Source organism: Procambarus clarkii, chromosome 24 (genome assembly GCF_040958095.1).
Source record: "Procambarus clarkii isolate CNS0578487 chromosome 24, FALCON_Pclarkii_2.0, whole genome shotgun sequence".
NCBI classification, from domain to species: domain Eukaryota; kingdom Metazoa; phylum Arthropoda; class Malacostraca; order Decapoda; family Cambaridae; genus Procambarus; species Procambarus clarkii.
In genome coordinates this window covers 14761755-14789617 of record NC_091173.1, presented here as the reverse complement: position 1 = coordinate 14789617, position 27863 = coordinate 14761755, and the positions used below count along the sequence as shown (strand labels likewise).

At 45.3% G+C, this 27863-nt stretch overlaps 2 protein-coding genes across 2 annotated transcripts in view; one reads left to right on the top strand and one right to left on the bottom strand.

Moving 5' to 3' along the window:
- Positions 1-247: 247 nt before the first annotated feature.
- On the bottom strand, positions 248-4335 carry LOC123761750 (uncharacterized). Its single transcript, XM_045747924.2, has one exon. It carries the CDS (start codon positions 4199-4201, stop codon positions 1862-1864), a length of 2340 nt encoding a protein of 779 aa, XP_045603880.1. The 5' UTR covers positions 4202-4335; the 3' UTR covers positions 248-1861.
- A 10040-nt stretch (positions 4336-14375) lies between these two features.
- fz (frizzled) overlaps positions 14376-27863 on the top strand; it is a 237363-nt gene continuing 223875 nt past the window's right edge. The window contains exon 1 of the mRNA XM_069330645.1: positions 14376-15838. Coding sequence (XP_069186746.1) covers positions 14578-15838 — 1261 coding nt within the window. The 5' untranslated portion in view covers positions 14376-14577. The remainder of the gene's footprint in view (positions 15839-27863) is intronic.

Genomic DNA, 27863 nt, shown 5'->3' with positions numbered 1-27863 from the left:
TTTACCACAAGGTGGTAATTAAAATTCCACCTTGAAGAGTGCGCAGTTGCATTAATTTAGTTTCACTTGACTACCCTTTAAGCAGTGCAGAGCCCTTCGGCTGGTAAGATAACCTTGTATCGGTTGTAGCAGTCAACACTCATTGTCTATTTTTGCTAGTTCTAATAATATTACTTCCTTATTAGCAATATCGAAAGCCTTTTCAAGTCAAGAAATATTGTACATACATATGTCCCTAGTTAGGGGATTTGTGTGTGTGTGTGTGTGTGTGTGTGTGTGTGTGTGTGTGTGTGTGTGTGTGTGTGTGTGTGTGTCTGTGCGTGCATGCGTGTATGTGTGTGTGTGTTTGTCTTCTAACGCATAGACAGTGGGAAAGTATCACGATTCAAATATACACAGTTTTACCATGTGCGAAACATTAACATTAGGAGGCGTAGTGTCTTCAAGTCTCTGTAGTAATCTACCCAGCATCATTCTCCCAAGGGTCTCACACATGCAACATGTCAGTAAGGTGGGAGGGAAAAACATAAGGTTGATTAAATGTTGTTGACCAGACCACACACTAGAAATTGAAGGGACGACGACGTTTCGGTCCGTCCTGGACCATTCTCAAGTCGATTGTGTTGATTAAATGTTGATTATAGGCAGTGAGACTGCTGGTCCCGTATGACATACTCATCTACCTCGTAATATGAATCGTTGTATACAATTTAAGGATTGATCTACCAATTAGACAATGAAGCAGGTTAATTAAGTTGAAGGTGATGCCGTCCTCACCAAGTTCAGCGCCCCTGGTGAGAACTGTATTCAGTTCCTCTTGTAGGCAATTATACAAGAAGTTAGGCTATGTACCCATGGTTGGTTCAACTTGTTGGTTGGTCTGTCTGTCTGTCTGTGTCTGTCTGTCTGTCTGTCTGTCTGTCTGTCTGTGTGTCTGTCTGTGTGTCTGTCTGTCTGTGTGTCTCTCTCTCTCTCTCTCTCTCTCTCTCTCTCTCTCTCTCTCTCTCTCTCTCTCTCTCTCTCTCTCTCTCTCTCTCTCTCTCTCTCTCTCTCTCTCTCTCTCTCTCTCTGTCTCTCTCTGTCTCTCTGTCTCTCTCTCTCTCTCTCTCTCTCTCTCTCTCTCTCTCTCTCTCTCTCTCTCTCTCTCTCTCTCTCTCTCTCTCTCTCTCTCTCTCTCTCTCTCTCTCTCTCTCTCTGTCTCTCTCTCTCTCTCTCTCTCTCTCTCTCTCTCTCTCTCTCTCTCTCTCTCTCTCTCTCTCTCTCTCTCTCTCTCTCTCTCTCTCTCTCTCTCTCTCTTTTCCCAATTCCAGACCTTGCCAGGAATTGTCATTTGAACTACACAGTATGATAAGTGTCGACCACAGCATAACTTCGGGTTTCTTTTCAGCGAAGCTTCACATTTTCTTTATACTTCCTGACGTAGTTTCCCACGAAGTGCGCCGCAGTTCCCAACAGTTTCACACAAGCCTTGCCCATTCGTTTCCCTGAAACAAGACCCGCTAATCGGTTTACAAGCAGGTACCCAATAACTGCTGGGTGAACAGGGGCGAACATAACATGTTCTAGGAACAACAGTCCATATTTTGACGATGTAGGTACTAACTGTTTATGGGTATTTATGTGTATTATCTGTGAACTCATATTGGATGACAGGCACAGACGCTACGAGAGCTACAGCGGTATGCGTCAGATTTAATATTTAGTTACTGTTTTAATTAATATTGAGTTGTGGTGGAAACATGCTGTAAAGTTGTTTTTTTGGGGAGGGGATGTAGAGGAGCTGAGGTTGATGTCCCTGGTGGCTACCATGGTGGATGGTGTTGATGTCCTTTGTGTCCGTTGGGAGACGGCGCTCCTGAGACTAGACAGAGAGGAAGGTGCTGTTGTCAACACACAGCTGCTCGCGCTGGTCTGCGGGAAACTGGCCACACTCGAGCTCCTGCGGCCACATGAAGCCATATTGGTTCATCAGTCTTTCGCAGCCTTGTCTAGCGGAGACGCACAGGCTGCGGCAAGGTGGGGGAGGTCGCTCTAGGGTGGTGCAGATGGGCACGTAGAAGCTACAGACCAGCAGCTGCAGGTCGGGTGAACATTTCATCTTCACCAGAGGGAAGAACTCGTGCAGTTTCAGGCTCGCAACTTCTGTACTGCTGTGGCTAAGGCCAGACATAATAGTTGTGTTGTAGGGCATATCGTGACACATTGGTTCAGTGATGAACTCGCAACCAGCACTAAATTTTTGAAATCCGACGATGCCAGGGACCGCTGGAGGGCTACTTGTAACAAGAGCCGTCGGCTGTGTGACTGGTAAGGAGTCCTCCGTGATGCTTGCTGCGTCGCCATGTGCAATCTCGAATGTCTCATCCGAACACGGATCAGTCATGTTATATTCCGGGAAATTGCTACACTTCAGCGCATCAGGCCATTGGAGGCCCATTGTGTCCACGAGCTGGTCACAGCCTTTCTTGGCTGTGAGACAGAAGCTGCGGCATGGTGGAGCTGGCCGCTGCAGAGAGGTGCACGGCGGAATATAAGCAGTACACAGGAAAGCAAGGATATTGGGAGAACACTCTGCTTCTATCAAGGGCAAGAACATGTGTAGCTGATGGTCGGCTTCCCGGGAACTGTGTTGGAAGAGGTTTGGCATGAACGTGTTGTTGTACAGACCCCTACACAGCCCGGTGAGAGTGTGCTCACAGCGCCAGTGGTCATGAATGTGGTGATGTGTTGCAAGAGGTTGAAGACTCGAGCTCAGAGATACTGGGGTGGGTGTTGGCGATACACTTCCTCCCGCTGGGGCATCGACAGCTTGTGTGTTGTTGCTGGTTACACACGACCCTTCGTCAGAAAGGTCATCACAGGCCACAGGCCAGGCCACACCCAGCCTGTCTAGAACATTGCTGCAACGAACATACACAGACTCACACATACTTCGACATGGTGGTATCGACTCCTCCAGGAGAGTGCACGGCGGGAGGTAGAGAGTACACAGGAACAAGCGGAGATCTGGTGAACATTGCGATTCTAATAAAGGCCAGAGCTGACGAAGCTTGACTTGCACTTCTTCCTGCGAGCTGTGGTTGAATGTATTGGGCATGTGGGTGGCGTGTGAGAAGGTGTGACACATAGGAGCAGTTATGGCTTCACAAGTGCCGGCCGCAGGTGCGACCTGGGTGTTGAGATCACGTCCTTCTTCTGGTGGATTGTAGGGTGCTCCAGAGGTCGTGGCTAGCGTGTAGTCCTCTGTGGACTCTACATTTCCACCGACACACCCATCGTTGGGGCCAGATGGCAGCATATCGCAGACCAGCTCAGAGGGCCACGGGATGTTGAATCTGTTCATAAGTCCTTCACAGCCAGACCTGACAGACGCACACAGACTGCGACAAGGTAGTCGCTCCTTCTCTGACGACGCGCACGGCGGCACGAAGATGCTACACACCAAGAGTCGCAGGTCAGGAGAACACTCAGACATCATAACTGGCAACAGAAAGAGAACTATGGAAGACGCTTGTTCCTGAGTTTTATGGTGAAGAGCATTGGGGAGGCGGGTGGTGTTGTAGGGCAGGTCGGAACACATGGGCACTCTAATGGCTTCGCAGTGATGCTCACCACTGTGGGTGTTGCTGACGGCCACTGCTGCGCTGTTGACTGTCGAGCTGTGAATAGGTGGAGCCATGTCTTTCACCGTGGCCATGAAGGTATTTTCAGAATTTTCAGAGTAAATCTTCCTACCCTCCATGCAGAGCCCCTCGCCCGGTCCGTCTGGGAACTTGTCACAGTCCAGCTCCTGCGGCCACGACATGTCATGCAGGTTCATGGTGGACTCACAGTCTGCCCAGGCGGCGAGGCAGAGGCTGCGACAGGGCAGTAATACTTGGCCCGAAGCGGTACACGCCGGCAGGTACACGCTACATGCCAGCTCCCGCAGGGCGGAGGAGCAGCCATGCTCCAGCATGAGTCTATACTTGCGCAGCTCAAATCTGGCTTCATCCTGCGTGGTATGGTCGAAGATGTTGGGCATACAGGTGGCGTTATACGGCAGTTCGTTGATGCACATGGGCACAGAGATGGGCTCACAGGTAGACGAACCCATACTGGAGGTTCCAATTGAAACTCCATCGACTCCTAGCAGTGCGACACCACACACTACACACACCACCGCTTTAGATAACCAGGAGACAGCCGCTCTGGTAAACATCTCGGCTTCTCTTAATATCCATTCAGAGATTGATACTGATCTCTAAAGACAGTTCTAGAGAGAGAGAGAGAGAGGTCAGCAGTAGCAAGAGAGTGACCCACTACCTCCTCGCCCGCTCGCTAGGAGGCCCAGCACGCAACTGGCTCTTACCCTCCCTCAGGCTCTAATTCACGACATGCAGTTGCCAGATGTGATAATATTATTTACATCGTGAACTATTTACCTTCAGTATGCATGTCGAGTCACGAATTATGCGAGTTCATTCGATATTTGAAGTTTGCATTAGCACTGTTCATAATAATGCCATTATTAAATGCTGAAAAGCCAGACAAATCCTGGTTCATGACACGAGGCTTTCAGTGCATCAAGGACAGAACGCATCCTCATTAGTACACACACATTTGGTCCGGGAGAGAAGCCTACATGGTCGAGTGAAGCCTGGCCACAGCAGCATCAACAATAGTAGCATTGGCAGCAGCAGTACCGACAACAGTAGCATCATTAACGAACACTTGCAGCAGAAATAGCCGCAACAGCAGTAGAAACAGCTATATCAGTACCAGCAACAATATTAACAAAAATGGAAGCAACTCCAACAGCAGCCGCAATAGTAGCAGTAACAACAAAAACAGTAGCAACAATGACAACACCAACAACGGCAGAAACAACAACAGAAACGGTAACAACATGGGAAAAACGGCAAACAAAAAAGTATGAGCAACAGCAGCAGCAGTAACAACAACAACAACAGTATGCAGAGTTTCACATGTGCAAATCGAACCTCCGTAAATCAGACAGCAACAGCGAGTAGGCTGCCCTACAGCAACAAGATTACGCTAGCCTCAGCCAGAGGGCGAGTTTTGCACTACGCACAATGATCAGTGTCGTTCAGCCTTCGCATAGGCTTTGCCACTACAATCAGCCTTAAACAGGGATGTGTGTGTCCGCGGTGGATTCGGCATCGTTAATTAGACGAATAGGGCCAGTGTGGGTAGACAGCAGTCATTATTAAGACATGTTCAAGGGATAAAATTAATTTTACATTAGATAAAGATCAGGATATTCCGTAATCGAATATTCCGCAGATTTAACAGCTGAACTTTGCGTTGATAACTGAACTTATCCGTTTACGATTAAATTTAATTATAACAAAACGAAGGGACAGAACTTGATATTTCTGAAAAAGACAGTTTTCTGAAAATGAAAATGACAGTTTTCTGAAAATGAAAATGACAGTTTTCTGAAAATGAAAATGACAGTTTTCTGAAAATTAAAATGACAAAAATGAAAATGTCTCTCATAACACTTCTATTATTTTTAATAGATATTTATTGGGAGGGGGTTTATTGGGATAGTGGGGGACTCCTTTCACATAGCACGCCCATGTGAATCTGTAGCCAACTTCAGTTACACAGACCATGTTAGGATGCTATAATCGCGGTCATCAAATCGCAAGACATCAGCTATTTGGTAATATTAGTCAAATAGTAGCATTGATCCTGTCGAAAGGTCTTTTCGCTTGACTAACGTATTAGTCAAAAATGCATCTTCCAGCCCAATCAAATTTGTGGCTTTGCAAGTTTCCAAATTCTATCACCAGACAGGACCAATTGCGAGGCTATTGGAGGTAATTTAAATTAGGTAAACAATAAATAGAACACTGCTAAAATTGCCTGGTTATGAATGTACAGCCGTAACCCAGCAACACCAAATACAAGCAAAGTAGAACACTCAACTCCAGCAATCCCAACATTTAGCTATTTAAAGATTGATCACACCGAATAACTTGCTTGGAACTAAGAATAAACATGAAGAGGAATAATTTAAAAATTTCCTATGATAGTTTACTTACCTTATGCCAGCTCAAAATGATCAAAAGATGATATCAAGTAACAACAAGGAAAGACAGTACTAATAATAATTATATACACTTTCAACAAATTATATAAAAACGATAAAAAAATTCTAAAAATTAATTGCGAACAGAACAATTGCTTTATAAAATTAATTGCAAAGAGAATAATTATAATAAAACACCGTTTAACATACAATAATACCAGTACACGTCAAGATAAGCGTCAAATAAGTCCCAAAAATATTAATAATTCTTTATTCCATCAAAACTACTTTTATGAAACCGGTCGTTGATTATTATGGCCGCCCAACCACCTCGTTGCTCAGTAATAACTTACCGCTGCACCAGGCTAATAAGAATAAGTAGGCACCAGGCCTAAGTAAAATAAAGCATTATTATTTCATTACAAAGTAAAGAAAATCCAACAAATTTGGCAATCCACTCTGCGCAGAGATGCCATTTCTGTCTCTCCTCTTCCGTTATGGACGGGAGGGACAGTAATCGCAGTGTCTACCTGTCCCAACATCCTCTGCTTAGGATCGAGATAATTATATACGTTATTTTGTTTTTTGTTTTAGCGCATTGTTGACCAGAATGATGTAACGACGAGGGTGCGTCAGTTTTACCGTCACCAACGACGTGTATGCGGACAAGACTGTTGGTTTTGGACGCCGCTGAAGACGAGCCCCGTCAAGAGACACGACCTCAGGCAGGCACTCGACCTCAGGCAGGCACTCGACCTCAGACAGGCACTCAACCTCAGGCAGGCACTCGACCTCAGACAGGCACTCGACCTCAGACAGGCGTTCGACATGTCCCCGCAGGACATGCCAGAGTGCAGGGAGAAGATGTTGGCGTGAGACAGGGGGCAGAAATCTCGTCCAGTTAAGTGATGGGTGTCAAGTTTTACCGCCTTTTTAAATTATACATTATTTACCTCATAAAATGTGTGAAGTGTGTGCGAGTTGTGTACCACACATTGCCACACCACACGCCACACTGTGTACCACGCGCCACACAATGGCATTAGCAGGTGTAACAAGACCATTGAGGTCAACGGTGTTGACCCCGATTGACCTATCGGCCAGATCTGGCCACCAGGGTACGGGTCTCAAGGGTACGGCCCTCCGGGGTACGGCTCGCCTCGCCAACGTTAGCTGGTGTGTGTGTACCTTTCTTCAGCACATGCATACACAGTGACGCCGCTTTGATTGATCGACTTAGCTGTTGCTTCTGGTGCTCGCACGGACGCCCTGCCGACATCTGGACGAGGCTTGGCTCTACCAAGAACTACCTGATCAACCAGGCTGTGACTCATACGTCAGGCTGCGAGCAGCCGCGTCCAACAGCCTGGTTGATCAGTCCAGCAACCAGGAGGCCTGGTCGACGACCGGGCCGCGGGGACGCTAAGCCCCGGAAGCACCTCAAGGTAACCTCAAGGTACCTTGAAGGTTGCCGGCGTGTTGCAAACATACTAGCACAAACACAGGTGCACACTGTTGCAACACTGATGTAAACACAACGGTTTACCGGGCTGCTGCATGTGTATTCACCTAGTTGTGCTTGCGGGGGTTGAGCTCTGGCTCTTTGGTCCCGCCTCCCAACGGTCAATCAACTAATGTACAGGTTCCTAACTGATCCTACTGGCTCTATCATATCTACACTTAAAGCTGTGTATGGAGTCAGTGTTACTGTGTGTGTGTGTATATTATATATATATATATATATATATATATATATATATATATATATATATATATATATATATATATATATATATATATACATTGCACCTACTGAAACCAAGAGGACCCTCTATGGGCACGCCTCACAGACCCTCGTAATACAGCCAAGTTCTCACCAGAGAGATTCGTATCGTTAATCTCTCGCTGACCTTTTACAGCGCCTCTCTCGCCTCTGGCTTCTCTCTCTTCTGTCTCTGGCGGCCGCTACAGTGCTCTCTTCACACCGGGGCCAGGGGAAAAAAACCCGTGATCACCCCATAAACTACAGATCACTTAGTTTACTTGAGGCCAAATATCAGGTAAAGTATGTCCATGGCTTAACAAACAATATACCCGAATATCATTCAGAAGACAATGAACTACTGACAGAATAATTGTTTGGTTTTAGGCTTCGCTGACTTAACCGAAACGCTCCACATGTTGTGACATACTTCATTTACATTAATCGTAAACAAGTTCTCAAAGCAGTACTCATCATTAGAGATAGTGGAAAAGCTTTTGAATATAAAAAAAGGCATGAAAGAGTAAAAATCATATCTTTGAGTTTCCATCACTAATATATATATATGTAACTACCTAGACACTAGATAGACAATTCCTTTGAAAACATTCTGACCATTTCAGCTTTAATACTGAGATTCTCAGAATGTGTTGTAGCTCTTACACTCTCTACATGTTTGTTATTACTGACCTCATAACACTGTAACTCACCGTACGCTAGCCCTGCCACTCAGACTGGCCTCTACGGCAACGGTTTCACATCTTGCAGGATGGCGTTCGATTACCGTTGGTCCAAGGGAGGGGGGGGGGGGGTGAGGAATCGTTCATTCTCCTATCCTAACTCTCAACCTATCCTTGTATCCCTACCATGTACTCTTTAGTCATACTGGCTTATCGCTTTCTCCTCATAGTTTCCTTTGTGTATATCTAATTTTATATGTATAATATATCTTTATATATGTGTATATCTAATATTTGTAGTAAATTGTCAATTTACTACAAGTGTAGCACTTGTCAACATACCACGTAAACCACAAGACGAAATAGTCAGTCATATGTTGGAAATACAACTAGCGTATCCAGACTAACCGTCCAAAGCCTAGCATCACGTGAATCTTATTTTGCAGTTGTTACGATATATCGTATCGTGTTATTTCATCGCATAATGGCACGGTTATTTAAGTCATACGTTCATTATTACAGGAAGAACGAGGTTAACAACCATGGAGGTCGTTAACGGTCAGCATGGTATGGCTCGTCCGGTGGCGGGAATTTCTGTTAGCCAATCAGAGCCACCGGGCGAGGTAACGTGTGCTGGCCGGAGCATGTGGAGAGACAGACATCTACTCCCCTCCATTGAGTCAACAGGCTGTCGTCGCGTGTGGATGTGTGACCAACGGACCCAACTGTTAGTGTGCTCCACCCTCACGAAGGAAGAGGACCTCGAGGCATGGTCGACGTTCTTGAAAGTTATGGAAGATAACAGCTTTGAGATTTAGAGGTCGGCGTGGAGGTAACGCGCTGATTTTCCGAATAGTGGTCCAAAATTACGGACAAGTGAATTTATAAGTGGAAAGAACAATCGGATAAGAGACGACCATTTCGTGGTCGCAGTGTCTCTTTCTATATATATATATAATATATATATATATATGTCGTACCTAGTAGCCAGAACTCACTTCTCAGCCTACTATGCAAGGCCCGATTTGCCTAATAAGCTAAGTTTTCATGAATTGTTTTTCGACTATCTAACCTACCTACCCTAACCTAACCTAAATTTTTCGGCTACTTAACCCAACCTAACCTATACAGATAGGTTAGGTTAGGTAGGGTTGGTTAGGTTCGGTCATATGTCTACGTTAATTTTAACTCCAATAAAAAAAAATTGACCTCATACATAATTAAATGGGTTGCTTTATCATTTCATAAGAAAAAAATTAGAGAAAATATATTAATTCAGGAAAACTTGGCTCATTAGGCAAATCGGGCCTTGAATAGTAAGCCGAGAAGTGCATTCTGGCTACTAGGTACGACATATATATATATATATATATATATATATATATATATATGTATATATATATGTATATATATATGTAATATATATATATATATTGTATATAAGGTGATTAGAGATATATCCATGATGAAGTTTTATACCATCTTATTTTCTTGTCCTTTGTCAGACCTCGGCACAAAGTGTGTCGCACCTGACAATAGGAAGGTCCGGCTGAGGCTGACACCTGTTCAGATTCATGTACTTCGTTGTAGTACAACGAAGCATAGGATAAACATTCAGAATAAACTTAACTTAAATGTGTTGGGTTGTCAACAGTTCGATCCCAACACAGTACACGTGTAAACACAGTCCCAAATAAATTATATTTAGGATCTCCCACATACATAATTTATAACTTTACCAACGATCATAGTACTTGGCGAAAATTTTGATATACTTAAGAAGAGACGTACACTCGTTACCCCAAAATACTCCATTGCACTCAAATCACTAGGCTATTTATATAGATATATATCCAAACTAATATATAGTTTATATCCCAAAATATATCCAAACACTCATTATAATTCATCAGTGTAAAGTCCCACACGCTTATACTCATCATATATGCACCACGGCCCTGTTCCTAGCAGCTAAAACAAATCAAGCAAAAATACAGAGAATACAAAATAGAGATAAATTTGTAATACCCATTGGTAAAACTTCTAGTGTAAATCTCCATGACAGAACAAATATACAAACTATTAATGAATATTGGAAAATGGTGACTGTTGAAAGTTGATAGAATAACAATACGCCATGAACACCATCACTGCTCTCAGTCATGATACACCATCACTGCCCTCAGTCATGATACACCATCACTTGAGGTTATCTTGAGATGATTTCGGGGCTTTAGTGTCCCCGCGGCCCGGTCCTCGACCAGGCCTCCACCCCCAGGAAGTAGCCCGTGACAGCTGACTAACACCCAGGTACCTATTTACTGCTAGGTAACAGGGGCATAGGGTGAAAGAAACTCTGCCCATTGTTTCTCGCCGGCGCCCGGGATCGAACCCGGGACCACAGGATCAGCGTGCTGTCCGCTCGGCCGACCGGCTCCCGACTCACTGTCCTCAGTCATGATACACCATCACTGCCCTCAGTCATGAACACCATCACTGCCCTCAGTCATGAACACCATCACTGCCCTCAGTCATGAACACCATCACTGCCCTCAGTCATGAACACCATCACTGCCCTCAGTCATGATACACCATCACTGCCCTCAGTCATGAACACCATCACTGTCCTCAGTCATGAACACCATCACTGCTCTCAGTCATGATACACCATCACTGCCCTCAGTCATGATACACCATCACTGTCCTCAGTCATGATACACCATCACTGTCCTCAGTCATGATACACCATCACTGTCCTCAGTCATGATACACCATCACTGTCCTCAGTCATGATACACCATCACTGTCCTCAGTCATGATACACCATCACTGCCCTCAGTCATGATACACCATCACTGTCCTCAGTCATGAACACCATCACTGTCCTCAGTCATGATACACCATCACTGCTCTCAGCCATGATACACCATCACTGCCCTCAGTCATGAACACCATCACTGCCCTCAGTCATGATACACCATCACTGCTCTCAGTCATGAACACCATCACTGCCCTCAGCCATGATACACCATCACTGCCCTCAGTCATGAACACCATCACTGCCCTCAGTCATGAACACCATCACTGCCCTCAGTCATGAACACAATCACTGCCCTCAGCCATGAACACCATCACTGCCCTCAGTCATGATACACCATCACTGCCCTCAGTCATGATACACCATCACTGCCCTCAGTCATGATACACCATCACTGCCCTCAGCCATAAACACCATCACTGCCCTCAGTCATGATACACCATCACTGCCCTCAGCCATGAACACCATCACTGCCCTCAGTCATGATACACCATCACTGCCCTCAGTCATGATACACCATCACTGCCCCAGTCAGATCACCATCACTGCCTCAATGATACACCATCACTGCCCTCAGACATGATACACCATCACTGCCCTCAGACATGATACACCATCACTGCCCTCAGTCATGAACACCATCACTGCCCTCAGTCATGATACACCATCACTGCCCTCAGTCATGATACACCATCACTGCCCTCAGTCATGAACACCATCACTGTCCTCAGTCATGAACACCATCACTGCTCTCAGTCATGATACACCATCACTGCCCTCAGCCATAAACACCATCACTGCCCTCAGTCATGATACACCATCACTGCCCTCAGTCATGATACACCATCACTGCCCTCAGCCATGAACACCATCACTGCCCTCAGTCATGATACACCATCACTGCCCTCAGTCATGAACACCATCACTGCCCTCAGTCATGATACACCATCACTGCCCTCAGTCATGATACACCATCACTGCCCTCAGTCATGATACACCATCACTGCCCTCAGTCATGATACACCATCACTGCCCTCAGTCATGATACACCATCACTGCCCTCAGTCATGATACACCATCACTGCCCTCAGTCATGATACACCATCACTGCCCTCAGTCATGATACACCATCACTGCCCTCAGTCATGATACACCATCACTGCCCTCAGTCATGAACACCATCACTGTCCTCAGTCATGAACACCATCACTGTCCTCAGTCATGAACACCATCACTGCTCTCAGTCATGAACACCATCACTGCTCTCAGTCATGATACACCATCACTGCCCTCAGCCATAAACACCATCACTGCCCTCAGCCATAAACACCATCACTGCCCTCAGTCATGATACACCATCACTGCCCTCAGTCATGATACACCATCACTGCCCTCAGCCATAAACACCATCACTGCCCTCAGTCATGATACACCATCACTGCTCTCAGCCATGAACACCATCACTGCCCTCAGTCATGATACACCATCACTGCCCTCAGTCATGATACACCATCACTGCCCTCAGCCATGAACACCATCACTGCCCTCAGTCATGATACACCATCACTGCCCTCAGCCATGAACACCATCACTGCCCTCACTCATGATACACCATCACTGCCCTCACTCATGATACACCATCACTGCCCTCAGTCATGATACACCATCACTGCCCTCAGTCATGATACACCATCACTGCCCTCAGTCATGATACACCATCACTGCCCTCAGTCATGATACACCATCACTGTCCTCAGTCATGATACACCATCACTGTCCTCAGCCATAAACACCATCACTGCCCTCAGCCATAAACACCATCACTGCCCTCAGCCATAAACACCATCACTGCCCTCAGCCATAAACACCATCACTGCCCTCAGCCATAAACACCATCACTGCCCTCAGCCATAAACACCATCACTGCCCTCAGCCATAAACACCATCACTGTCCTCAGTCATAAACACCATCACTGTCCTCAGTCATGATAACACCATCACTGTCCTCAGCCATGAACACCATCACTGTCCTCAGCCATGAACACCATCACTGTCCTCAGTCATGATACACTCAGAATATCTAGAAATACTCCCAGTTTCTTCCCCACCACCACCACCACATCCTCATTTCACTTTAAATTCTTCTTTGCCTACCACAAATGATGCACTTTGTGGGCTTGTAGACCTAATTATATCCTTTTTAGTCTAATGTGCAATTGCTCAACTGTAAAATACAACTATTACTTCATCGCGCGACCTTCAGCTGCTGGGTTAAACACTGGTAGTATGTGTTTTACTTCAATGCTTCCTCTCTATAACCTGTTCTCCTCTCCCAGCTTTCGTGGCAAACATGAAATGTATATAATAATCAATGACATTGGAAACAATAATTCATTTGTAGTCCTGTGGAATAAGCAGACTGAGAAGCCCATACGCGTGGGAACATGCTCACAAGCAGACAAGCACGCGTAAAAATTCACAATAAACCCAGCCTCGACTAATATTCTCTCCAGGTTTATCAACATCTGAAGTCAATGAACGCGAATGCGTATGAAAATCTTCCGCCTGATGTCACCAAGCTAATTTTGTTTTGTTTTACTGTTCATTTTTATGCATTCATATTAAAACATATTGTATAATTGCAGTTAGTTGCATTTACAGTCTTCATTCTGCAACATTTGTCTGTCTGTTTCACTAAATCATTCTTGCTCGCAATTTTAACCTAAGCGCCAGGAACATTTTCTCTCGTAGTCAACTATTCGCCCGCCCGTCTCTTCCAGCCAATGAGGAAGCTCAACCCATCTCGCCTTGGCGCGCCCACCCCAATGGAAGCGCGGATGGTGAATCGAGAATTTTGCGTAAAATACATCAATGTTTGTGGCGTCTTTATAGTATCACTGGTGTATTTCTCGGAACTTAGGTTATATTATTTGCATAGAGAGAAATGTGATATATATTTTAGTAAACAGCAAGAAAGACACATATACGTGAGAGGGTTTATAGAAGTTTATCTTCGAGTAAAGTATTATTCCGGGTTGGCAACCTGTGCCGTCTGTGCTGAGGAAAATAACAACAGGGACTTCAGTTGCTGTACGACCTTGTGGAGGGGAGGGTGTGTTGCCCTTTGGTGCTGACGCGTGTGTGGTTACTGTGTACTTTGGATAATGTAAGGAATAGTTGATATGTTTGAATAATTTAGAGGAGAAAGATCAGTGCTCTGGAGTGGAAGGAATCGTAGGTGTGCGTGAAGTGAGATATTGGAGCGTGAGTTCACAGCATGGCGGTGTCGGTGGGCGAGAGGAGGCAAGCGTCTCAGCGGCTTACAGCTGCACCCTCCTCCTCCTCCTCCAGGCTGCTGCTGCTGCTGCTGCTGGGGGCCACGCTGTGTGCGGCCCAGATGACCGGAGGTGGTATAGGAGGGCGAAGCGGGACACGGCCTGGCCCGGGGCGGGTGGAGCACATCTCAGACCACGACATGCTCCCTCGCCACGACCGCTGCGAGCCCATCACCATCAGGCTGTGTAAGGACATCCAGTACAACACCACCATCATGCCCAACCTGCTCAACCACAACACGCAGGAGGAGGCCGGCATGGAGGTCCACCAGTTCTTCCCGCTGGTGAAGGTCCAGTGTTCCCAGGACCTGCATTTCTTCTTGTGTAGTGTGTACGTGCCTGTGTGTACCATCCTTGACCGGCCGCTGCCGCCGTGTCGGCATCTGTGTCTGTCTGCTAAGGACGGCTGCGAGGACCTTATGAACAAGTTCGGGTTCCAGTGGCCCGAGTCACTGGATTGCAACAAGTTCCCGGCCGGGCCCCACGAGGAACTGTGTGTGGGGGAGAACAGCACCTCTCCGCCTGCCTCCTCCTTCCCCGTGCCAGATCCCGAGCCTCGGCCTCCCATAGGGCCGCAGTACGCCGGCAAGGATTTCCAGTGCCCGGCACACTTCAAAGTACCGAAGCAGCAGGAGTACAAGCTGTGGGTGGGGGGAGTGGAGTCAGACGACTGTGGCGCGCCCTGCAATGGCATGTTCTTCAACGAGGACGAACTGAAGTTTTCGAGGCACTGGGTGGGAGGTTGGGCTGCCGTCTGCCTCGCCTCGACCACCTTCACCGTCGCCTCCTTCCTGGCAGACGTGCGTCGCTTCCGCTACCCGGAGCGTCCCATCATCTTCATCAGCATGTGCTACTGGTTCATCGCTGCCACCTACGTGGTAGGCCTGGTGCAGGGCGACCGCGTTGCCTGCGACGAGCCGTGGGATCCCCCGCAGTACCTGCCGGAGCTGCGAGATCAGATGGTACGCACCATCACCCAGGGAGTGGACCGTGAGTGGTGCACCATCGTCTTCATGACCCTCTACTTCTTCTCGATGGCGGCGTCAATCTGGTGGGTGGTGTTGACCCTCACTTGGTTCCTGGCGGCGGGCCTCAAGTGGAGTCACGAGGCCATCGAGAACAACTCTGCCTGGTTCCACTTGGCAGCTTGGGCCATTCCGGCTATCAAGACGATCATTATCCTCGCCACCGAGAATGTTGAAGGTAAGTCACCTTCACACTCCGTAGTTACTATGGTCGGCATAGTAGCTCCATAGTATCCTCCAAAGGATACCTGATCAACCAGGCTGTGACTCATACGTCAGGCTGCGAGCAGCCGCGTCCAACAGCCTGGTTGATCAGTCCGGCAACCAGGAGGCCTGGTCGACGACCGGGCCGCGGGGACGCTAAGCCCCGGAAGCACCTCAAGGTAACCTCAAGGTAAGGCATGTTCACTCCACAGGTGCTCAGCTACTGCTAGTCATGTCACCTGTACGTCAATGTTTTCTTAAGTGCAAGGGATCCTAACCGATTATTTTAACACAGTCGAAAGCTACGGTTAAGAGAATTCACTCAGAATTTCCTCTTAGAGAAATATTAATCAGTCCAATGATACAGGCATGCCAGAACTATGAATCGGGCCCATAAGTCTGATATCATGTCCCTTAAGTCTAAAATCATGTCCCATAAGTCTAAAATCATGTCCCATAAGTCTGAAATCATGTCCCATAAGTCTGAAATCATGTCCCATAAGTCTGAAATCATGTCCCATAAGTCTGAAATCATGTCCCATTAGTCTGAAACCATGTCCCTTAAATCTGAAATCACGTCCCATAAATCTGAAATCACATCCCATGTCTGAAATCATGTCCCATACATCAGGATTCATGGCCCAGAAGTCAGAAATAATGCCTACAAAGTCAGAAGTAATGCCCCATAAGTTAGAAATAATGCCCCATAAGTCAGAAATAATGCCCCATAAGTCAGAAATAATGCCCCATAAGTTTGAAATCATGCCCCATAAATCAGAAATCATGCACCTTAAATCAGAAATCATGACCTATAAAATTGAAATCAAGCCCCATAAATCTAAAATCATGCCCCATAAATCTAAAAATCATGACTCATAAAACTGAAATCATTGGAAGAAGTAATGAAACATGTTTTTATTTTTGTAACTAATGTGTTCAACGTGTCCATTATTGATCATTCAAAAATACAAAGGAGGTCTCCAATCAGCAGTTATTAGTGGCTTAATAAAAAATAACCTAATACGCAATGAAATCACAGTAACTAATCTTAGATAATCTTAGTAGCAGGATGGTGGCATCGAATCTGCTTCAAAGATTTTTCTTAGACAAATAATGTACCCCAACTAAGAATCGCAATGAAATCACAGTAACTAATCTTAGATAATCTTAGTAGCAGGATCTGTATTTTTTTTAATACTATAAAATTATATGAAGACGCTAGTTACAAACGCTGTAGTCGTAGTGAGGATTGAATCGAGTCACGAGCTTAGAGTGGTCAAATGGGAAGCCTCAAATGGAAGCCAAATGGGAAGGAGGAGGAAATTATCACGCTTTCCCGAGTGTATTTCGAGAAGAATTTAGTTCTGCGGAGAATTTAGTTGATGCTCTGCCTCCCACACTTCCCCTTCATGGCGATACCTTCCCTTATGTGTGTGGATGGGTGGCCTGGGGGATGAGGTTTCCCTAGACATTTCATTTATTATTGTTACACGTCCACTGAAGGGACATCTAAAAGTATTTGCAGGGACTTCTACATGCTGGCAGTGTGTCTTGCAACTAAGCAGGCGACCGGTAACCAAGCAGGTTCAACAGGTGAGCAAGGAAAGGCAAATATATAAGGGATGTCTAAAACAATGCACAAAATATACTCGCCTATAATATGGATGTCATAGTAAACTGGTTTACATAAATGGCCGACGGATATTCAAGTTTTGAAACCACTTTTTTGTTATATAACTCAAAAATGAAAGTTTCTTTTTTATTAACTAGTAATAACGATAATAGGCGCTTCATTCTAAACTGGGTGGAGACGGGAGAGGGTAGAATGGGGGCGAGGTAAGAAGGGATAGGATGGCCTGGGGTGATGAAAAAAGGAGTGGAGTGGAATGGGGAGGGAGGGAGGGAATTATTCGGGGAAGGCGCCAAGCCATTACGACTATATAACACTTGGAAGAGGTCAGGTTAAGGATTTGGGATGGGACTGGGGGGAAGGAATGGTCCAACCACTTGGACGGTCGGGGATTGAACGCCGAACTGCATGAAGCGCCCTACCGTCCAGCCCAAGTGGTTGGGCAGTGTAATGGGGAGTATGGAAAGTCGTTAGGCATGAGGGGAAAGAATAAAATGGGAATAGGGTAAGGAAGGGCGGTGGAAAGGATAATAGCGATCACATAACGCGACCAGACTTGGATAGGGATGGAGTTGGTTGAGGGGAAACTGTGGGGGGGGGTGGGGAGTGGAGCCCGAGCACTACAACAAAATAAAGCAAGGGACGGCTCACTCCAGGGGGGCAGACTGTATCCCATGTTTGACTGACCAGATAGATTAACGACGCCCGCATCCGTCCTAAGATCGCCATGCCGCCCTTTTGAAAAATGACAGCTGTCTCCGAGAAATATAAATCATATATTGTATAGGGCTACAATCAAAATGTCAAGTATTCCCCCAAGAAAATGACATGACAGAAGGCCATTTTTAAATACTGTTTAGTATACCGACTTTATTTGTATGAATTTTCCGTTCACCGCCGTGAATTCTGGAAATAGTGTTGTGTATATCGATGTACTGTCCGTATATCACAGGAGGGCATTACTGTGGCGTTACGATAGCGTCCTGAAGGGCATCCCTGGGCGTATATATCCTTAGGGCCAGGTAGCCATAGTGTTGGCTAAAGGTAACCTCAAGGTAGGTAGCCACCACCATCCCATCTGATAAGCCTCTGTCGAGCCCCCAACAAAAACAACCATTCAAGTAACATTTATTGCCGAATTTCTCCTGGTGTATTTTGCACTAAAGAAGCTTGCTGGAAAGGGAATTAATGTATACACTTTCATATTTTACGGATTATATAGCCTACTGCATTTTATCTGCAAATATTCAGTACTATTAAAACTGTTTGTTGGCATGGACAATTGTAAATTTATGGTTTTAGATTGAAACTACGTTTGGAATTGAGCAGTTTTATTCATTCTTGCTTTATTATTATATGAATATGCATATTCATATATGAATATACTGTATAATATATATGTATATATATATATATATGTATATATAATATATATATATATATGTCGTACCTAATAGCCAGAACGCACTTCTCAGCCTACTATGCAAGGCCCGATTTGCCTAATAAGCCAAGTTTTCATGAATTGTTTTTCGACTACCTAACCTACCTAACCTAACCTAACCTAACTTTTTCGGCTACCTAACCAAACCTAACCTATAAAGATAGGTTAGGTAGGGTTGGTTAGGTTCGGTCATATATCTACGTTAATTTTAACTCCAATAAAAAAAAATGACCTCATACATAATGAAATGGGTAGCTTTATCATTTCATAAGAAAAAAATTAGAAAAAATATATTAGTTCAGGAAAACTTGGCTTATTAGGCAAATCGGGCCTTGAATAGTAGGCCAAAAAGTGAGTTCTGGCTACTAGGTACGACATATATATATATATATATATATAATAAAATAATTTTTCTACTTGCTAGGTTAGACGAAAACGAGCTTGGCCCCGGGCAGTTACAAATCCACCAGACACTTAGGCCATGCTATCGCGTCCCTTCCACATGATTCCGTGTAGCAGTATATTTCGTTACAATTATCGAGTTTCCATTACACGTTTCTGCTCCGTTAGATCTCCAGTCGACGTCACTATTAGTGGACATTATGGTCCGGCCTGTAGAACACTCGGGGGTTTTTTTCCCACTATTTCTGAAACACGTTTGGTGCTGAAGGGTTGGGAAGTGCTTGAATTCTAGACTTAAATTGGCTGCAAGTTGTTACTGTATATGTAAATGTAGTTTACATGTAAGTACAGGGTAATGGCAGTTTATGGATGCTGTCACACTAGCTGAGGGTAGCTGGATACTATTTAGTAGTTGGTAGTTACGTACTAGTTGGATAGAGAGATGTTCTGTTTTAAAATAACGTCAACATTACAAAGAAAATGTTGATTTTAATTAGTGTAAGTTCACGTTGAAAAGTATTGTAACTGTAAGCACTTGTACAAATAATTCAATAGTTTTCAGAATATATATATATATATATATATATATGCAATTGACGATCACAAAACACTGATCATTTTATGCGGAAAATCCACAGAGAAATATGAAATGAGGTGAACGTTTCGGCTTTGTTAAAGCCTTGAAAGGCTTTAACAAAGCCGAAACGTTCACCTCATTTCATATTTCTCTGGATTTTCCGCATATATATATATATATATATATATATATATATATATATATATATATATATATATATATATATATATATATATATATATATATATAATATATATTTCAGACAGATCTTAGGTGTAAAATGATATATACTGTCATTGGCATTCTTTATTCTCTACGAACTGATCACGTCACAAAACTTTTATTTAAGAGAATCGTATTAACCTACATATTTCTGGAACAGGCAATGGACGGCCCGCGATAGCCTAAGTTAATAAAGTAAATTTTTCCTAATTCTGCAACCTAACCCACTGAAGTATATAAAATTTATCGGTTTGTTATGGTGTTTCCATACGACTGGATCCTATATGGTGGTGTTTATTGTATGCATGAAAATATATATTTTGGGTTGATTTCGGTTATTCCGCCCGAAGATAGGCGTCTTGAGTGCTGTTTATGGCTCTTAATGTCAGGAAAATAAAAAAATCACTGAAACTGATGATCGTATCAAAATGCAATTTAGTGAGTTTTTGGGCAATACGAAAGAGGAAGAGTAGTTCTTTCGACGCTTGGCGGCAAGAAGGGAAGATTCAAAGGCGCGAAAAGGCCGTTTCGCGCCTTTGAATCTTCCCTTCTTGCCGCCAAGCGTCGAAAGAACCAGCTCAGGTTTCTTAAAGGTGGAGTAGTGTTTGCGTTTCAATCAGAATACGTGAATTAGTTACCAAGGCGTTTCAGAACACTTGCCGGAATAGCCGGGCCCATATTACTCGCAGAAAAGAGATGAGTAATTTTTTTTAATTGTTTAATGCTATTTGAAATATCAACATTTTAAGAGGTGAACAACTGTGACTCTTGTTAGCAGGCTGAGAACTTTCCCTTCCCCCTAGCTCATGGTAAGGGTTATCGTGCTGTACCAGGTCAACATAGATGTCAATAACAGGGTCAACATAGATGTCAACGAGAGGGCCAACATGGATGTCAATGAGAGGGCCAACATGGATGTCAATGAGAGGGCCAACATGGATGTCAATGAGAGGGCCAACATGTCAATGAGAGGGCCAACATGGATGTCAACGAGAGGGTCAACATGGATGTCAATAACAGGGCCAACATGGATGTCAATAACAGGGTCAACATGGATGTCAATGAGAGGGTCAACATGGATGAAAGCCTGGAAATGCCTGACGACCTGACATTTAGTGAACATAACCGTGCAAAATATAGCGGCGACCAGAAAATGATAGGATAAATTATGAGAACGTTCAAATCAGACCCCCACAGCAATGTTAATAAAATTTAAATCACTGTTGCTGTCCCGTCTTGAGTATTGCTCGGTACCTGCTCCCCCATTCAAAGCGGGAGTAGTTTCTGAAATAGAGTACAGAGAATAAATAAGGCACCTGTCAACCCGTTCTCGCACTTTCGTATAGTCAATATTGACTTATTAAATACGTGCATAGGTGACATACTAAACATACTAGTTTACCTTGAAAAGCTCCATACAAAACACCGACCTTACCTAACCTTCTTAGTATGTTAAGATAAGCATCTTATTGCTTCGTAATTACAATTATTACTTAACCTATTATAGGTATAGATATAGGAAAACTTATTAACTTATTATAGGTATAGGTTAAGTAATAATTGTAATTACGAAGCAATAAGATGCTTATCTTAACAATTACAATTACAATAATTGTAATTACAATTATTACTTAACCTATTATAGGTATAGATATAGGTTAACTTATTATAGGTATAGGTTAAGTAATAATTGTAATTACGAAGTAATAAGATGTTTATCTTAACATACTAAGAAGGTTAGGTATGTTGTTGTTAAAGATTCGCTACCTGGAACAAAAAGTTCCAAGTAACACGGGCTATGGCGAGCCCGTAGAAAGGTTAGGTAAGGTCGGTGTTTTCTATGAAGCTTTTCAAGGTAAACTAGTATGTTTAGTATGTCAACATATGCACGTATTTAATAAGTCAATATTGACTGTAAGAAAGTACGAGAACGGGTTGCACCTGTAGACATGCTAACGCACCTAAATTATTTGGACCATCTCAATGCTTTCAGAATGTACTCTCTGGAAAGGAGACGAGAGAGGTACCAAATAATATATACATGGAATATACTTGAGGGCCAGGTCCCAAATTTGCACAGTAGAATAACAACATACTGGAGCGAAAGGTATGGAAGGAAATGTAGAATAGAACCAGTGAGGAGTAGAGGTGCCATAGGCACAGAGAGCACTGTCTGATCATCAGGGGTCCACGGCTGCTTCAATACCCTCCCAGCAAGCACTAGAAATATTGCCGGAACAAAGGTGGATGTCTTCAAGAAATAATCAGATAAGTTTTTTTTTTTTCTGAGATATATACAAGAGTTGTTACATTCTTGTACAGCCACTAGTACGCGTAGCGTTTCGGGCAAGTCCCTGGAATACGATCCCCGCCGCGAAGAATCGTTTTTTTTTTTTTTTTTTTTTTTTTTTTTTTTTTTTTTTTTTTTTTTTTCTCTCTCTTTCAAGTTCTTTCAAGACGTGCCAGAACCAGCGGGCTGTAGTGGATATGTGCCGATCTAAGCAACAGTCTGTTTGAGCAAGTTACCACAAGCAGGGCTCTGTGAGTAGATGTTCCGAGACACTCATGTAAAGGAGGACATCAACGACAGGTGGACTGGGTAGACGGAGCTGGTCACAGTCTAACGTATGAATTGCAGCCAGGAATAGTACTCACAACCAACAGGTACTCTGAGAGAGAACTATCAACATCAGAAGCCCCAGACTGTTCAACGCGCTTCCGCTACACATAAGGAGCATAACTGGCCGACCCCTCGCAGTGTTCAAGAGAGAACTTGACAAATATATCGAATGGATACGTGATCAACCAGACTGTGTCGTAAATCAGGCAGTGAGCAGCAGCCCTGGTTGACCAGCAACCAACAGCCTGGTTGACCAGACCATCAACCAGGAGGCATGGTCAGAGAACGGGGTCGTGAGGACGTTGATCCCCGAAATCAACGCAAGGTAGGCCTGTGATAAGGAGTAAAGGTGATAAATCACTTGGCCTAAGAATAAATTTAAGAGATAAGCCAGAGAGGAGGTTACCCACACCACTCGATGCCAGCGGAAACCTGAAACCTGGAGGTAATTTTTGTGATTTTACATCGTTTCTAGGCGTGCAGGGGACAGGAAGAGCGGGGAGTAAAGTGGACTGAAGAATGAACCTTTAGGTGGGTGGCTAGGGGGGGGGGGGATGGTTAATGGTCACTTTACCTTGTGACTCTTGCGGTCAGGGGGGGACCTCAATGTCCACCCAGGTCGGTCGTTGACCACACCTGGTTGACGGGCTGGTCTCCTGAGACTCACTGCCGCCAGTGATCAAGAGTTTGGTTGATGAGACGCGGTCATCCAAGAGTTCTGGCTGCGTCACGGCCTCGATATTCCCAATAAGCACCTCAAGGTGCTTATTGGGAATAAGCCCTGTAGAGTCCCTTCAAGCCCTTCAAGCCCTGTAGAGTCTTCTTTCAGTGTATTTATTGGCTTTTCAGTGGTAATATTTTTCCTCCGCCACATTCTTTCCAGCCACTTAGTCTCGTAAGACGTTGTTTCAGTGTGCATATTTGGTAAGTCTTTATATCTTCAGGTGTGGATTATATGCGTCTTGCCTGCCCTCCAGCGTCGGGCGGTAGAGTGGGGGGTGAAGGGTGTCATAGTGCTGGGGGTGATAGCCAACATTGTGAGCGGGTATGTAAGAAAGTGGGCGGAAGGGATCGGGGGTGTTACAGTGGGTGGAAGGTAGTAGTGTGGGCGGGGCTCTCCTTGTGAGATACTGGGTGGAGGTAAGGTTAGTGGGCGGCCCCTCCTTGTAAGTGCAGGAGAACGGACCAGTGTCGTGACCCCGCCTGACCTCCAACGGTGCCAGTGACCTGACCTACATATGGGGAGGAAGGACTGGGAGTGTGGACGGTGGTGTTGTGTACCCGTGGTCGTGGAGGATTGTAGTTGTTGTCAGTAGGTTGTTGTGGTGCGGCTGTTATCAGTAGGTTGTTGTGGTGTGGATGAGGTCAGGGGTCAGAGGCATGGTAGTGTGATTACTCTGGGTAATGACTGGTGACGTTGGGGGAAGGGAGAGGATACATAAACCAAATTTCCAGTGACTGGTCTGTGTATGGAGTCTTCCTCCTTAACTGTTCGCTCATTTCGTAAACCAATCATTTACTGCCCGAACTGCAACAATTAGGTCATGTTAATAATAGCCATTTTGACTCATTTTAATAATTAACACTTGTACTCACCTGCTTTTTCAACGGGGGATATTCTGCACATCCTGTCATGCCTTCTGGTCGCATGTGGTGTTATTTCTGTCTGCAGGTTTGGAAATAAACCCTTTTAATACTTTCCACGTGTAAATTATTATGTATTCTCCACCTGCGCTCTAGAGAATACAGACGGATGGGAGGGAATTTTCAGGGGGGAAAAGCGCCAAGCTATTACGATTATATAGCACTTGGAACGGGCTAGGATAAGGATTTGGGATGGGACGGACGGGGGGGGGAAGGAATGGTGTCCAACCACTTGTGGACGGTCTGGGATTGAGCGTCGACCTGCATGAAGCGAGACCCTCCCTCTACCGTCCAGCCCAAGTGGTTAGGAATTTTAATCGGTCCCAGTAATATAGATGTTTTATTGAGCGGATTTTAGAAGTATCTGATCTCTGCACGCTCTCCAGGTCAGCAACTTCTCCAGTTTTGAATGTGACTGTTCGTGTACATCAATATTGTCCAAGACTACCTACCGCAAGATAGGGAGGTACATGCCTTAAAACAAAAAGTTACAGCCCCGCTCCTGTGCCAAGTAAGTGCACTACGGGCTCACCATAGCCCGTGCTACTTGAGACTTTTTGTTCCCAGCAGCTGAATCTTAAACAACAACAACAAGCCTTAAAACGAGCCAGAATTGGTACGGCATCTCTTGTTCGAAAGAGATGCCAAAATGTTCGAAATCCAACCTGTCATTTTTCCCGCAGTTATGGCGGCTACTTTATTGTGTCTTCTCTAGACGACTAGGAGATATTTTTCACGTTTTCTTTCCATAGTGTGATAAGAATATTTTTTTTATGCGAATTCTACCAACTTTATTTTACATATCTCTTCTATAACTTCCCTGTTGCCTTTCCTGAGCTCGCTATTCCTAATTATTCATGCTATTCATAGGTTTGAAATAGGGTGCAGTATTGCACCTTTTGCTGACTTCCCTCGGGCTCCCTCAGACACGCCTTGCATAGTTCTCCAAGCCACCTTCAACGTCCCGACGTCCCTCTCTTCTGCCGTCTCTTCGCCATCTCACAGCAGAAAATATCCTGAAACCTGTCCTCTCCGCGCTAAAGGAGATTTCCGGGGAATCGCGCGGCCCTTTGTGTCTAATTTAAATCTCATTTCACTGGTCTCCTCCGAGAGGCAGGCGCTCATTCTCCCCAGCCGGTGGTAGAGCTGCGACCTACGAAAGGTGGGTAGATGAGAGGCGGCCTTTGATGTGAGGGATCACAGAGGAGAAGGCGAGGGAGGGAGGGAGGGAGGCCCAGCACACACACACACAAGGGAGAAGCCCTCCAGCGCCTCTCAATATTGTGGATGGATGAATGCTTGACGTGGAAAACTTCCCGAGGTCTTCTTTCAACTTTTCTCTCTCTCTCTCTCTCATTCTCTCTCTCCCTCTCTCATTCTCTCTCATTCTCTCATTCTCTCTCTCTCTCATTCTCTCTCTCTCATTCTCTCTCTCTCTCTCCCTCTCTCATTCTCTCTCTCTCTCCTCTCTCATTCTCTCTCTCTCTCTCCTCTCTCATTCTCTCTCTCTCTCTCCCTCTCTCATTCTCTCTCTCTCTCTCCCTCTCTCATTCTATCTCTCTCTCTCCCTCTCTCATTCTCTCTCTCTCTCTCCCTCTCTCATTCTCTCTCTCCCTCTCTCATTCTCTCTCTCTCTCTCCCTCTCTCATTCTCTCTCTCTCTCTCCTCTCTCTCTCTCTCTCTCTCTCTCTCTCTCTCTCATTCTCTCTCTCTCTCTCTCTCTCTCCCTCTCTCATTCTCTCTCTCTCTCTCCCTCTCTCATTCTCTCTCTCTCTCTCCTCTCTCATTCTCTCTCTCTCTCTCCCTCTCTCATTCTCTCTCTCTCTCTCTCTCCCTCTCTCATTCTATCTCTCTCTCTCCCTCTCTCATTCTCTCTCTCTCTCTCCTCTCTCATTCTCTCTCTCTCTCTCCCTCTCTCATTCTCTCTCTCTCTCTCCTCTCTCTCTCTCTCTCTCTCTCTCTCTCTCTCTCTCTCTCTCTCTCTCTCTCTCTCTCTCTCTGTCTCTGTCTCTCAACTTGCGGAGTTTTCTTTATATCAAAGGAGCGGATGCATCTTTTGAGGCATCCTTCTCGCAGTTTTTGTGACTAAAAGTTGAGTTGTGTCTCAGATCTTGGGATAATGAGGAGTCCTGCCTGCTCGCAGCAGTGTTGACGTGATTAAGGATAACAAAAAAAAATGTATTCGCGGCAGTACCTCAGGCTGACATAGTAATAGTAATGAGTGTGACTCTCTCTTCAAATTGTAATTAGAGAGAGAGAGAGAGAGAGAGAGATCACTCACTCACTCACTCACTCACTCACTCACTTGACTAGCATATCGTGCCTTCACTCCGCCCTCAAGTATTACCGCCAGCGTCAGAGGCACCATCCTACGGCCGCAGCGACAACCACGCACAACGTCTACAACTCGCAGATCGCACGATTCACAACTCTTACAACCACGCATAACGTGCTGATGCCATTCAACATCTCAAATTACCTGTCGACGATTTGACGAGTATGTCTTCTCTCAGCGTTTGGTCTGGTGTGTCTGTCCTTGGTAATTACCCGCTTGAGGGTTGTTAGGCACCGGTGCTCGCGGGTGAAACACAGCCATCACAGCTAGGTTGATCACCGCTGCTCGCGGGTGAAACACAGCCATCACAGCTAGGTTGATCACCGCTGCTCGCGGGTGAAACACAGCCATCACAGCTAGGTTGATCACCGCTGCTCGCGGGTGAAACACAGCCATCACAGCTAGGTTGATCACCGCTGCTCGCGGGGTGAAACACAGCCATCACAGCTAGGTTGATCACCGCTGCTCGCGGGGTGAAACACAGCCATCACAGCTAGGTTGATCACCGCTGCTCGCGGGTGAAACACAGCCATCACAGCTAGGTTGATCACCGCTGCTCGCGGGTGAAACACAGCCATCACAGCTAGGGTGATCACCGCTGCTCGCGGGTGAAACACAGCCATCACAGCTAGGTTGATCACCGCTGCTCGCGGGGTGAAACACAGCCATCACAGCTAGGTTGATCACCGCTGCTCGCGGGTGAAACACAGCCATCACAGCTAGGTTGATCACCGCTGCTCGCGGGTGAAACACAGCCATCACAGCTAGGTTGATCACCGCTGCTCGCGGGTGAAACACAGCCATCACAGCTAGGTTGATCATCTAACTGCAGCAGCTTCCTCTCTGTTATTCCAGTAACATTTCTTATAATTGTTGGCAAGAGGTTTGAAAGCCAAGGAAGGATCTCTTGAGATATATATATATATATATATTTGTTCTCTGCTTGGTCATTTGACCCAATAGAGATCAAATGATCATATGGAAATCATTTCCAGTTGGTTTATTTTACACTGGCTTCCATATCTTCCTCCAGGATGTACTCACCTAGTTGTGCTTGCCGGTGTTGAGCTCTGCTCTTTCGGCCCGCCTCTCAACTGTCAATCAACCAACTGTTATCTGCGGTAATAT